Source organism: Oncorhynchus masou, chromosome 1 (assembly GCF_036934945.1).
Source record: "Oncorhynchus masou masou isolate Uvic2021 chromosome 1, UVic_Omas_1.1, whole genome shotgun sequence".
In the NCBI taxonomy this organism is placed as follows: Eukaryota; Metazoa; Chordata; class Actinopteri; order Salmoniformes; family Salmonidae; genus Oncorhynchus; species Oncorhynchus masou.
In genome coordinates, this window is record NC_088212.1 from 8,238,756 (window position 1) to 8,253,755 (window position 15,000).

A 15,000-nucleotide genomic window follows, 5' to 3' on the forward strand; every position below is an offset into this window, starting at 1 on the left:
GTTTTGGGGGTGACTATAGAGATATACCTGCTGGAGTGTGTGCTACAGGTGGGAGAAGCTATGGTGACCAGCTGAGATAAGGGGGGACTTTACCTAGCAGGGTCTTGAAGATGACATGGAGCCAGTGGGTTTGGCGACGAGTATGAAGCGAGGGCCAGCCAACGAGAGCGTACAGGTCGCAATGGTGGGTAGTATATGGGGCTTTGGTGACAAAATGGATTGCACTGTGATAGACTGCATCCAATTTGATGAGTAGGGTATTGGAGGCTATTTTGTAAATGACATCGCCAAAGTCGAGGATTGGTAGGATGGTCAGTTTTATGTTTGGCAGCATGAGTGAAGGATGCTTTGTTGCGAAATAGGAAGCCAATTCTAGATTTAACTTTGGTTTGGAGATATTTGATATGGGTCTGGAAGGAGAGTTTACAGTCTGACCAGACACCTAAGTATTTGTAGTTGTTCACGTATTCTAAGTCAGAGCCGTCCAGAGTAGTGATGTTGGACAGGCGGGTAGGTGCGGGTAGCGATCGGTTGAAGAGCATGCATTTAGTTTTACTTGTATTTAAGAGCAATTGGAGGCCACGGAAGGAGAGTTGTATGGCATTGAAGCTTGCCTGGAGGGTTGTTAACACAGTGTCCAAAGAAGGGCCAGAAGTATACAGAATGGTGTTGTCTGCGTAGAGGTGGATCAGAGACTCACCAGCAGCAAGAGCGACCTCATTGATGTATACAGAGAAGAGAGTCGATCCAAGAATTGAACCCTGTGGCACCCCCATAGAGACTGCCAGAGGTCCGGACAGCAGACCCACCGATTTGACACACTGAACTCTATCAGAGAAGTAGTTGGTGAACCAGGCGAGGCAATCATTTGAGAAACCAAGGCTGTCGAGTCTGCCGATGAGGATGTGGTGATTGACAGAGTCGAAAGCCTTGGCCAGATCAATGAACACGGCTGCACAGTAATGTTTCTTATCGATGGCGGTTAACCTCTTACATCTATGGGGGCGCTATTTCATTTTTGGATGAAAAACGTTCCCGTTTTAAACAAGATATTTTGTCACAAAAAGATGCTCGACTATGCATATAATTGATAGCATTCGAAAGAAAACACTCTGACGTGTCCAGAAATACCAAGATATTCTCTGTGCGTGCCCTAGAACGTGAGCTTCAGGCAAAACCAAGATGAGATGGCATCCAGGAAATGACAAGGATTTTTGAGGCTCTGTTTTCCATTGTCTCCTTATATGGCTGTGAATGCGAGAGGAATGAGCCTGCCCTTTCTGTCGTTTCCCCAAGGTGTCTGCAGCATTGTGACGTATTTGTAGGCAGATCATTGGAAGATTGACCATAAGAGACCACATTTACCAGGTGTTCGCCCGGTGTCCTGCGCCGAAATTGGTGCGCAAAAGTCACCTGCCAGTATTTTTCCATGGGATACAGAGAGGAAAGCAAGCTTCCACGAACTGCATATCAATGAAGAGATATGTGAAAAAACACCTTGAGGATTGATTCCAAACAACGTTTGCCATGTTTCGGTCGATATTATGTAGATAATCCGGAAAAAGTTTTACGTTGTAGGTGACTGAATTTTCGGTTCGTTTCGGTAGCCAGACGCAATGTAGAAAACGGAACGATTTCTCCTACACACAGACGCTTTCAGGAAAAACTGCGCATTTGGTATGTAACTGAGAGTCTCCTCATTGAAAACATCAGAAGCTCTTCAAAGGTAAATGATTTTATTTATTAGGTTATCTGGTTTTTGTGAAAATGTTGCGTGCTAAATACTACTCAAAATGCTATGCTAGCTTTGCATACTCTTACACAAATTAGTCAATTTCTATGGTTCAAAAGCATATTTTGAAAATCTGAGATGACAGTGTTGTTAAGAAAAGGCTAAGCTTGAGAGCAGACGCATTATTTTCATTTTATTTGCGATTTTCAGAAATCGTTAATGTTGCGTTATGCTAATGAGCCTGAGGCTTTAGTCACAAACCCGGATCCGGGATGGGGAGTTTCAAGAAGTTAAGATATCGTTTAGGACCTTGAGCGTGGCTGAGGTGCACCCATGACCAGATCTGAAACCAGATTGCATATCAGAGAAGGTATGGTGAGATTCGAAATGGTCGGTAATCTGTTTGTTGACTTGGCTTTCGAAGACCTTAGAAAGGCATGGTAGGATAGATATAGGTCTGTAGCAGTTTGGGTCAAGAGTGTCCCCCCCCTTTGAAGAGGGGGATGACCGCAGCTGCTTTCCAATCTTTGGGGATCTCAGTCGACACGAAAGAGAGGTTGAACAGGCTAGTAATTGGGGTGGCAACAATTTTGGCAGATAATTTTAGAAAGAAAGGGTCCAGATTGTCTAGCCCGGCTGATTTGTAGGGGTCCAGATTTTGCAGCTCTTTCAGAACATCAGCTGAACGGATTTGGGAGAAGGAGAAATGGGGAAGGCTTGGGCGAGTTGCTGTGGGGGGTGCAGTGCTGTTGACCGGGGTAGGAGTAGCCAGGTGGAAAGCATGGCCAGCCGTAGAAAAATGCTTAATGAAATTCTCAATTATGGTGGATTTATCAGTGGTGACAGAGTTTCCTATCTTCAGTGCAGTGGGCAGCTGGGAGGAGGTGTTCTTATTCTCCATGGACTTTACAGTATCCCAGAACTTCTTTGAGTTAGTGTTGCAGGAAGCAAATTTCTGCTTGAAAAAGCTAGCCTTGGCTTATCTAACTGCCTGTGTATAATGGTTTCTAGCTTCCCTGAACAGCTGCATATCACGGCGGCTGTTCGATGCTAATGCACATATACACTTAGCCATTCCACTTACACAAAAACTCTGTAACTTGTAGATTCATTGTATCCACAACTTGTTCTCTTGGTCTGTCAGAGAAATCATCCTGAATTGAGATCAGGGTTTAAAGGTGCAGAAAATACTCAACAAATGGAAATAGAATGGGTTTGATGTAGCATGCAGGCATGACGCAGTGATGGTCAGGTGCCGCTGGACACAATGAACTGAGGAGGTATTCTAACAGTGTTGACATCTCTCTCTCTCTGTCTCCAGACCATCACCAAGGTGCTGATGCAGTACTGTGCTATCCTGTCCAAGGAGTTCCCCTCCTACTGCCAGAAGGAGAAGATAGTGAGTAGTTTTCAGAAGGACCCAATGCTGTATAAAGCCCACCCACTAAGCTTATTTCTGAAGGTCTCTATATGCTCTTTACAGTTCATGAACAGTATTTAATAACACATCTCTTTCTCTAACTTACTGTTCTGTTTTTCTCTTCTGTTCTGTTTTTCGCTCTCTCTCTTTCTCCCTGTTTCTCTCTGAATCTCTATCCTCTCACACACACTTTGTTTTTGCTCGCTCTTTCTCTCTCTGTCTCTGTCTCTCTCTCTCTCTCTCTCTCTGTCTCTGTCTCTGTCTCTGTCTCTGTCTCTCTCTCTCTGTCTCTCTCTCTCTCTCTCTCTCTCTCAGCCCTGTGTGTTGATGAATAACATACAACAGATGCGGGTCTTGTTGGAGAAGATGTTTGAGTGCATGGGGGCTAAACAGGTGAGAATCAATACTTTGAGACACACAGTGCTGGGGTGGGTAACTCAACTGTGCATATTGAACCCTTTAAAGCCTAACGGCCATGTGTGTGTCTCTCCAGGTCGATACAGAGGAGTGTATGGTAGGTCATAGGTTATATCTGACCTGGGTCCAAGGTGTCAAGAACCTGTCTCTCCTCCTCCTCTGGGTAAATCTTAGACTGTCCCTGGGCGTCTCTCCTCCTCCTCTGGGTAAATCTTAGACTGTCCCTGGGCGTCTCTCCTCCTCTGGGTAAATCTTAGACTGTCCCTGGGCGTCTCTCCTCCTCTGGGTAAATATTAGACTGTCCCTGGGCGTCTCTCCTCCTCTGGGTAAATCTTAGACTGTCCCTGGGCGTCTCTCCTCCTCTGGGTAAATCTTAGACTGTCCCTGAGTGTCTCTCCTCCTCTGGGTAAATCTTAGACTGTCCCTGGGCGTCTCTCCTCCTCTGGGTAAATCTTAGACTGTCCCTGAGTGTCTCTCCTCCTCCTCTGGGTAAATCTTAGACTGTCCCTGAGTGTCTCTCACGCCCAATTTTTCAGTTTTTGAGTTGTTAAAAAAGTTTGAAATATCCAATAAATGTCGTTCCACTTCATGATTGTGTCCCACTTGTTGTTGATTCTTCACAAAAAAATACAGTTTTATATCTTTATGTTTGAAGCCTGAAATGTGGCAAAAGGTCGCAAAGTTCAAGGGGGCCGAATACTTTCGCAAGGCACTGTATATAACCATACATGTCATGGGGATGGTTTTAATCTCTTCATTTTGCCCTCTCTTTTATTCTCTCCATCCCGTCCTCAGTCTGCTGGTTCAGAAGTTAAGGGGGTTCTGGGTAAAGATGACTAAGTGTATACCGATTCCTTTAAAATCCCTCTGCATCCATGTAACCACCCAAACTCCAGCCCCCGCCTCCCTACACACACACACACACACACACACACACACAAACGTCTGTCTCCCCTACAGTTAGTGCCGTTAGTGGCAGCAATCAAATGTCCTTATCTAACTACTCTCGCAGAGCTCACAGAGTTCCAAAAAGCCACTTTAGAGATTTACAACACAGCTCCTCAGTGTAATGTCTTCCCCTCCTTCCTCTAATGTCAGATGTTAATAGACTAGCGACTAGCAGGGAGCCTGCAGATAATTGAATGTGAGCGCGTGTCAAAATGTTGGATCTCTCTCCACAGGACGGGGGGGCTGGTGGAATGGGTTAATCTTATCTCCACGCTGGGTGATGACTAACATCTGAAGACATTAGACTTTATTCAGATCAGAGAAAAGGAAAAGGAAGAGTGTCGATAAATAGTAGATGTTAGCATTGGAGATAACGGTGAGGGATATCTGGATGCTAGTTGGATATTAGTAGATATTAGCACTGGAGGTAACGGTGAGGGATAGCTGGATGTTAGTTGGATATTAGTAGATGTTAGCACTGGAGGTAACGGTGAGGGATAGCTGGATGCTAGTTGGATATTAGTAGATATTAGCATTGGAAATAACGGTGAGGGATAGCTGGATGCTAGTTGGATATTAGTAGATATTAGCATTGGAGATAACGGTGAGGGATAGCTGGATACTAGTTGGATATTAGTAGATATTAGCATTGGAGATAACGGTGAGGGATAGCTGGATGCTAGTTGGATATTAGTAGATATTAGCATTGGAGATAACGGTGAGGGATAGCTGGATGCTAGTTTGATATGAGTAGATGTTAGCAGAAGTATACAGAATGGTGTCATCTGCATAGAGGTGGATCAGGGAATCGCCCGCAGCAAGAGCAACATCATTGATATATACAGAGAAAATAGTCGGCCCGAGAATTGAACCCTGTGGAACCACCATAGAGACTGCCAGAGGACCGGACAGCATGCCCTCCGATTTGACACACTGAACTCTGTCTGCAAAGTAGTTGGTGAACCAGGCAAAGCAGTCATTAGAAAAACCAAGGCTACTGAGTCTGCCGATAAGAATATGCACAGCCCTTACCTCTAGGGAGCGAGGAAGTGAATGAGCGTGCTCAACTAAATACAGAAATGCGTCCCAAATGGCACCCTATTCCCTAAATAGTGCACTACTTTTGACCAGGACCCTATGTGCCTATGCACTACCTAGGGAATAGGGTCCCATTTAGGAGGTTTCCAGGAAGATTATCATTAGCTCGAGTGCCATAGGCTACTGCTGTTCTATAACTGCTGAGTGATTGCCCAGTGACTCAGCAATTTCCCATTCAGGAAACGGTTCAGTTATTTAATCCCTAAATCCGCCTGTTTTCTCAGTTAATCAAGACATGAGACACAGGTATCTGCTAATAAGATTGAGAATCCCTCTGATTGGTGGGTTTATTAAAACCTACCTAGGGCTGTTATTACCGCCACAGCCCTAATCTCACCTATATATTACATATATATTACATACAGTGCCTTGCGAAAGTATTCGGCCCCCTTGAACTTTGCGACCTTTTGCCACATTTCAGGCTTCAAACAAAGATATAAAACTGTATTTTTTTTGTGAAGAATCAACAACAAGTGGGACACAATCATGAAGTGGAACAACATTTACTGGATATTTCAAACTTTTTTAACAAATCAAAAACTGAAATATTGGGCGTGCAAAATTATTCAGCCCCCTTAAGTTAATATTTTGTAGCGCCACCTTTTGCTGCGATTACAGCTGTAAGTCGCTTGGGGTATGTCTCTATCAGTTTTGCACATCGAGAGACTGACATTTTTTCCCATTCCTCCTTGCAAAACAGCTCGAGCTCAGTGAGGTTGGATGGAGAGCATTTGTGAACAGCAGTTTTCAGTTCTTTCCACAGATTCTACCCCCCAATACAATACAGTATTCTACCCCCTAATACAATACAGTATTCTACCCCCAATACAATACAGTATTCTACCCCCCTATACAATACAGTATTCTACACCCCCCCAATACAATACAGTATTCTACCCCCCAGTACAATACAGTATTCTACACCCCCCAATACAATACAGTATTCTACACCCCCCCAATACAATACAGTATTCTACCCCTCAATACAATACAGTATTCTACCCCCAGTACAATGCAGTATTCTACCCCCTATACAATACATTTAAGACATTTACATTTAAGTCATTTAGCAGACGCTCTTATCCAGAGCGAATACAAATTGGTGAATTCACCTTCTGACATCCAGTGGAACAGCCACTTTACAATAGTGCATCTAAGTCATTAAAGGGGGGGTGAGAAGGATTACTTATCCTATCCTAGGTATTCCTTGAAGAGGTGGGGTTTCAGGTGTCTCCGGAAGGTGGTGATTGACTCCGCTGTCCTGGCGTCGTGAGGGAGTTTGTTCCACCATTGGGGGGCCAGAGTAGCGAACAGTTTTGACTGGGCTGAGCGGGAACTGTACTTCCTCAATGGTAGGGAGGCGAGCAGGCCAGAGGTGGATGAACGCAGTGCCCTTGCTTGGGTGTAGGGCCTGATCAGAGCCTGGAGGTACAGCGGTGCCGTTCCCCTCACAGCTCCGTAGGCAAGCACCATGGTCTTGTAGCGGATGCGATTCAACTGGAAGCCAGTGGAGAGAGCGGAGGAGCGGGGTGACGTGAGAGAACTTGGGAAGGTTGAACACCAGACGGGCTGCGGCGTTCTGGATGAGTTGTAGGGGTTTAATGGCACAGGCAGGGAGCCCAGCCAGCAGCGAGTTGCAGTAATCCAGACGGGAGATGACAAGTGCCTGGATTAGGACCTGCGCCCTTCCTGTGTGAGGCAGGGTCGTACTATGTTGTAGAGCATGAACCTACAGGAACGGGCCACCGCCATGATGTTGGTTGAGAACGACAGGGTGTTGTCCAGGATCACGCCAAGGTTCTTAGCGCTCTGGGAGGAGGACACAATGGAGTACAGTATTCTACACCCCCCAATACAATACAGTGTTCTACACCCCCCAATACAATACAGTATTCTACCCCCTCAATACAATACAGTATTCTACACCCCAATACAATACAGTATTCTACCCCCAGTTCAATACAGTATTCCACACACCCCAACACAGTATTCCACACACCCCAACACAATACAGTATTCTACCCCCCAATACAATACAGTATTCTACCCCCAATACAATACAGTATTCTACACCCCAATACAATACAGTATTCTACCCCCCAATACAATACAATATTCTACACCCCCTCAATACAATACATTATTTTACCCCCCCAATACAATACAGTATTCTAGCCCCCAGTACAATACAGTATTCTACACCCCCCAATACAATACAGTATTCTACACACCCCCAATACAATACAGTATTCTACCCCCCAATACAATACAAAATAATTTGAAATGATTTATAACTTTACTTTTACTTTTGATACTTGTGTAAGTGTATTTTAGCAATTATATTTGACTTTTGTCATTAATTTACAACATTTTCAAACCAATTACTTTTAGACTTTTACTCGAGTAGTATTTTACTGGGTGACTGTCACTTTTACTTGAGTCATTTTCTATTATTAAGGTATCTTTACTTTTACTACAGTATGACAATTTGGTACTTTTTTCCACCACTGTTAGAGACCAGGTCAGACAGGTTGTCTACAGCTTTGTTGTGCAGAAACACACCTACAGTGAGGAGAACAAGTATTTGATACACTGCCGATTTTGCAGGTTTTCCTACTTACAAAGCATGTAGAGGTCTGTAATGTTTACCATAGGTACACTTCAACTGTGAGAGACGGAATCTAAAAACAAAAATCCAGAAAATCACATTGTATGATTTTTAAGTAATTAATTTGCACCTTGGGTATGAACCACAAGCCTTTTCAATTGGACCTTTTGGATTAGAATATTTTCTCTGCCTTTCCTGTGATTCCAACTGCTGCTATGACAACCACAGAGGGGAAAAACCTGGAATGTCTCGAGTGAACTTGACTAGTTAAGAACCCTTCTCTTAGAGTACTCTCTAATAACAGGTCACCCACTGGTGTGTGCTGTGTGCTACTCTACCTTCTGTTAGCAGCAGGGTCTTTCCACTCTCTCTATTTAGACAGATCAGAAATGACAAGAGGTCGACAGGGGGAGAATGTCTGAAGGGTCCACTCTGGGAATGAACCCTGGTCACCAGTGGTGAGTCACATGAATATCTTGAGAGCCGCCACTGCTCTTCCCCCCGTCCGGCAGGGTCCATTCTAAACCGGGTCAATTGGAGGGCTGGACCAGTGAATGGATGAGGTTTGAGGTCAGTTGAAATGAAAGGCAGTCGATTCAGGAAGTACACTGAAAATACAGTTTAATAAATAGAAAAAAAAATAGGCATTTATTTTCAATGACTTCTTGATAAACTGAAAACTCCCTCACGACGCCAGGACAGCGGAGTCAATCACCACCTTCCGGAGACACCTGAAACCCCACCTCTTCAAGGAATACCTAGGATAGGATAATGTAATCCTTCTCACCCCCCTTACATGATTTAGATGCACTATTGTAAAGTGGCTGTTCCACTGGATGTCAGAAGGTGAATTCACCAATTTGTAAGTCGCTCTGGATAAGAGCGTCTGCTAAATGACTTAAATGTAAATGTAAAATGGAGAAGCTATTTATTCCAAAAGTGTTCGAATTGAGCCCAACCCTAAAAATGAAAGCGAAGTCAGGAGTTATTGTTATCCGTAGGCCTGAGGATGTTTTCCAGCCTGCGAAGCTCCATCAGTGTGCTGTAACAGGTTACATTAGAGTAAAGTGGAGAGCTGATGAACGACTACACTCAGGATCAAGACCAATACAGGACACAAGGGGCATCCTTCAGTAAGTAGGAGATAAACCGTTGGAGTGTGCAGAGCGGTATCATTTAGAGTTGTGTTGAGTCATCTAAGTGGGAAGGATATTTTTGTGGGATTGTATGGTGTCACTGATAGAATAGGTCACTGCTAATGAAAGGCATTTACAATGGCAGGTAAGTGGAGCGTTTACATATTATGGGCTGAGTCACTGCACAGGTACAAGATGTGAGTCGAGCCCTAACTACACAGGAAATACATGACGAACCTGTCATTATGTATGTCTCTTACTCTCCCTCTTCCTCTCCCTCTCTGTCTCTCTCTCCCTCTCTGTCTCTCTCTGTCTCTGTCTCTCCCTCTCTCTGTCTCTGTCTCTGTCTCTCTCTGTCTCTCTCTCTCATACTCTCTCCGTATGTATCTCTACCTCTTTCTCTCTCTCTCTCCCTCTCTGTCTCTCTCTGTTTCTCTCTCTCTGTCTCTCTCTCTCTGTGTCTCTCTCTCCCTCTGTCTCTCCCTCTGTCTCCTCTCTCTCTCTCCATCTCCCTCTGTCTCCCCTCTCTCTCTTTCCCCTCTTTCTCCCCTCTCTCTGTCTCTCTGTCTCTCTCTCTCCCTCTGTCTCTCCCCCTCTCTTTCTCTCTTTCTCCCCTCTCTATGTCACTCTCTCTCAAGCTGGACTCCGAGACAGCGGACATCATGAATGACCTGCAGGTCAAACTGACCACTGTCCTGGACAACCTGAGCTCCATGTTTGGCAAGAGGTGAGCAAACCAGAAACACCCACAACCCCCCTCTGCACTCTCATCCACCCTGTCCAATCAATCCTGTCCCATCCACACAGGTACCCGAGGGTCAGTAGTAGATCCTATCCTAAATGGACCCCTAGAATCTACTCCACATGCCCTTGTGGAGATCTGAGAGAATTTGACAGGTGTCATCGGTTTGGTAATAGATCCACATTGCCCTCTGATAGGTTAGGTGGTAGTTTCACTATGTTCCTTATAAGTGTACCTGTCAAATCCCCTGAGTCAGTAGTTCTGACTGGCTGTCAACTGTAACTTCCTGTTGTAGCTTCCAGGCCCGTCTGACTGCCTGCATGCATCAGATGGCTGAGATCGTGTACCAGATCACGGGTCATCCTAACCGCCAGACGGCCGAGGCCGACGCTGACAACATGCTGAGGCCTCTCATGGACTTCCTGGATGTAAAGTGAGTGAGGCGAACACAAATGGTCGGACACAGTTCTGGTGCGGAGATGGGCTTGTAGTGTACATTCATACAGATGCCATTTGGGCAGCAAAAAAAAAAAAAATGCAGTTTCCTAGGCAATTGTATTTTGGATGGTAGACTTGTGTGTGTGTGAGTTTCACACTGAGACCATGTTGGATCAAGTAGTATCTTGTGACAGAGCTAGCTTGCACAGAAGGGAGTTGGTTCGGGGCTCTGATATTGTCTGGGGAGAGAGGTTACAGTGGGGCTCAGTGTTTCTGTGTCTCTCTTCTCTCTGTAACCCCAGTCTCAGTCTGTTTGCTGACACCTGCGAGAAGACGGTTCTGAAGAGAATACTGAAGGATCTGTGGAAGATCGTCCTCAGCAGCTTGGAGAAGACCGTCATCTTACCTCAGAGCGACAATGGTTTCGTAAGTCTATCTGCCATCCTCACAAATCTGTATATACCAACAGTCTACCAGCACTAGCACCCTCTAGACCTCCTGTCTCCATCAGACAGTCTACCAGCACCACCCTGTAGACCTCCTGTCTCCATCAGACAATCTACCAGCACCACCCTGTAGACCTCCTGTCTCCATCAGACAGTCTACCAGCACCACCCTCTAGACCTCCTGTCTCCATCAGACAGTCTACCAGCACCACCCTCTAGACCTCCTGTCTCCATCAGACAGTCTACCAGCACCAACCTCTAGACCTCCTGTCTCCATCAGACAGTCTACCAGCACCACCCTCTAGACCTCCTGTCTCCATCAGACAGTCTACCAGCACCACCCTCTAGACCTCCATCAGACAGTCTACCAGCACCACCCTCTAGACCTCCTGTCTCCATCAGACAGTCTACCAGCACCACCCTCTAGACCTCCTGTCTCCATCAGACAGTCTACCAGCACCACCCTATAGAACTCCTGTCTCCATCAGACAGTCTATGAGCACCACCACCCTCTAGACCTCCTGTCTCCATCAGACAGTCTATGAGCACCACCCTCTGGACCTCCTGTCTCCATCAGACAGTCTACCAGCACCACCCTCTAGACCTCCTGTCTCCATCAGACAATCTACCAGCACCACCACCCTGTAGACCTCCTGTCTCCACCAGGCAGTCTACCAGCACCATCCTCTAGACCTCCTGTCTCCACCAGGCAGTCTACCAGCACCATCCTCTAGACCTCCTGTCTCCACCAGGCAGTCTACCAGCACCACACTCTAGACCTCCATCAGACAGTCTACCAGTACCACCCTCTAGACCTCCTGTCTCCATCAGACAGTCTACCAGCACCACCACCCTGTAGACCTCCATCAGACAGTCTACCAGCACCATCCTCTAGACCTCCTGTCTCCATCAGACAGTCTATGAGCACCACCCTCTAGACCTCCTGTCTCCATCAGACAATCTACCAGCACCACCCTGTAGACCCCCTGTCTCCATCAGACAGTCTACCAGCACCACCCTCTAGACCTCCTGTCTCCATCAGACAATCTACCAGCACCACCCTCTAGACCTCCTGTCTCCATCAGACAGTCAACCAGCACCACCCTCTAGACCTCCTGTCTCCATCAGACAGTCTACCAGCACTAGCACCCTCTAGACCTCCTGTCTCCATCAGACAGTCTATGAGCACCACCCTGTAGACCTCCTGTCTCCATCAGACAGTCTACCAGCACCACCCTCTAGACCTCCTGTCTCCATCAGACAATCTACCAGCACCACCCTCTAGACCTCCATCAGACAATCTACCAGCACCACCCTCTAGACCTCCTGTCTCCATCAGACAATCTACCAGCACCACCACCCTCTAGACCTCCTGTCTCCATCAGACAGTCTACCAGCACCACCCTCTAGACCTCCTGTCTCCATCAGACAGTCTACCAGCACCACCCTCTAGACCTCCTGTCTCCATCAGACAGTCTATGAGCACCACCCTCTAGACCTCCTGTCTCCATCAGACAGTCTACCAGCACCACCCTCTAGACCTCCTGTCTCCATCAGACAGTCTACCAGAACCACCACCCTCTAGACCTCCATCAGACAGTCTACCAGCACCACCCTCTAGACCTCCATCAGACAGTCTACCTGCACCACCCTCTAGACCTCAATCAGACAGTCTACCAGCACCACCCTCTAGACCTCCTGTCTCCATCAGACAGTCTACCAGCACCACCCTATAGACCTCCATCAGACAGTCTACCAGCACCACCCTCTAGACCTCCATCAGACAGTCTACCAGCACCACCACCCTGTAGACCTCCTGTCTCCATCAGACAGTCTACCAGCACCACCCTCTAGACCTCCTGTCTCCATCAGACAGTCTACCAGCACCACCCTCCAGACCTCCTGTCTCCATCAGACAATCACCAGCACCACCCTCTAGACCTCCTGTCTCCATCAGACAGTCTACTAGCACCACCACCCTGTAGACCTCCTGTCTACATCAGACAGTCTACCAGCACCACCCTCTAGACCTCCTGTCTCCATCAGACAGTCTACCAGCACCACCCTCTAGACCTCCTGTCTCCATCAGACAGTCTACCAGCACCACCCTCCAGACCTCCTGTCTCCATCAGACAATCTACCAGCACCACCCTCTAGACCTCCTGTCTCCATCAGACAGTCTACCAGCACCACCACCCTCTAGACCTCCATCAGACAGTCTACCAGCACCACCCTCGAGACCTCCTGTCTCCATCAGACAGTCTATGAGCACCACCCTCTAGACCTCCTGTCTCCATCAGACAGTCTACCAGCACCACCCTCTAGACCTCCTGTCTCCATCAGACAGTCTACCAGCACCACCCTCTAGACCTCCTGTCTCCATCAGACAGTCTACCAGAACCACCACCCTCTAGAACTCCATCAGACAATCTACCAGCACCACCCTCTAGACCTCCATCAGACAGTCTACCAGAACCACCACCCTCTAGACCTCCTGTCTCCATCCGACAGTCTACCAGCACCACCACCCTCTAGACCTCCATCAGACAGTCTACCAGCACCACCCTCTAGACCTCCATCAGACAGTCTACCAGCACCACCCTCTAGACCTCCATCAGACAGTCTACCAGCACCACCCTCGAGACCTCCTGTCTCCATCAGACAGTCTATGAGCACCACCCTCTAGACCTCCTGTCTCCATCAGACAATCTACCAGCACCACCACCCTGTAGACCTCCTGTCTCCATCAGACAGTCTACCAGCACCACCCTCTAGACCTCCTGTCTCCATCAGACAGTCTACCAGCACCACCCTCTAGACCTCCTGTCTCCATCAGACAGTCTACCAGCACCACCCTCTAGACCTCCTGTCTTCATCAGACAGTCTACCAGAACCACCACCCTCTAGAACTCCATCAGACAATCTACCAGCACCACCCTCTAGACCTCCATCAGACAGTCTACCAGAACCACCACCCTCTAGACCTCCTGTTTCCATCAGACAGTCTACCAGAACCACCACCCTCCAGACCTCCTGTCTCCACCAGGCAGTCTACCAGCACCACCCTCTAGACCTCCATCAGACAGTCTACCAGCACCGCCCTCTAGACCTCCTGTCTCCATCAGACAGTCTACCAGCACCACCACCCTCTAGACCTCCATCAGACAGTCTACCAGCACCACCCTCTAGACCTCCTGTCTCCATCAGACAGTCTACCAGCACCACCCTCTAGACCTCCATCAGACAGTCTACCAGCACCACCCTCTAGACCTCCATCAGACAGTCTACCAGCACCACCCTCTAGACCTCCATCAGACAGTCTACCAGCACCACCACCCTGTAGACCTCCTGTCTTCATCAGGCAGTCTAACAGCACCACCCTCTAGACCTCCATCAGACAGTCTACCAGCACCACCCTCGAGAACTCCTGTCTCCATCAGACAGTCTACCAGCACCACCCTGTAGAACGTCAAGATGTTTTATTGGACATATTAAAGAAACATATGCCACTAAGGTTCCACTGTTCTCCTTCCCCCAGTCCCTCAACTTCCTCTGACCATTGAGGACATGCCTGATGATGTTTCTTATGTCTCCAGGGAGCTCAGATTCTGACCGTTGCCAAGGGGCTGTCTAACCTGAAGGTACAGACCACTTTATCTACTTCTTCTATATCTATAGATATACACCTTCTGTTTAGAACCAAGCGATACGTTTGAATTTCTGTACACGGGACCATAACACAGCCAGTGAGTGACGACCATGAAAACATAGCAGACGGGTGGCTGTAGTTTATGATCAACAAGGACATTATTCTTCTCACTTAATCCAGATCTATTTTGGGGATGTTTGACCTTGTCTCGTTGCCTTGCTTAGCTTGGTAATCAAACCTGTTGTCGACGATAATCAATCTAAGTGTTTGTTAACTGAGCTCGATCTGAAGTTGTATTAGGTCATATTCACGTCAACAAGATCCTTTCTGGTGCGAAACGACACACACACACACACACACACACAA

At 47.2% G+C, this 15,000-nt stretch overlaps 1 protein-coding gene across 1 annotated transcript in view; it reads left to right on the plus strand.

The window, feature by feature from the left end:
• Nucleotides 1-15,000, plus strand: part of LOC135506298 (protein unc-13 homolog B-like) — a 76,616-nt gene that overhangs the window by 56,866 nt on the left and 4,750 nt on the right. The window contains exons 18-24 of the mRNA XM_064925823.1: nucleotides 3,054-3,131; nucleotides 3,468-3,545; nucleotides 3,646-3,666; nucleotides 9,998-10,086; nucleotides 10,397-10,534; nucleotides 10,842-10,965; nucleotides 14,582-14,626. Of these exons, the coding sequence (XP_064781895.1) occupies nucleotides 3,054-3,131; nucleotides 3,468-3,545; nucleotides 3,646-3,666; nucleotides 9,998-10,086; nucleotides 10,397-10,534; nucleotides 10,842-10,965; nucleotides 14,582-14,626 (573 nt within the window). The remainder of the gene's footprint in view (nucleotides 1-3,053; nucleotides 3,132-3,467; nucleotides 3,546-3,645; nucleotides 3,667-9,997; nucleotides 10,087-10,396; nucleotides 10,535-10,841; nucleotides 10,966-14,581; nucleotides 14,627-15,000) is intronic.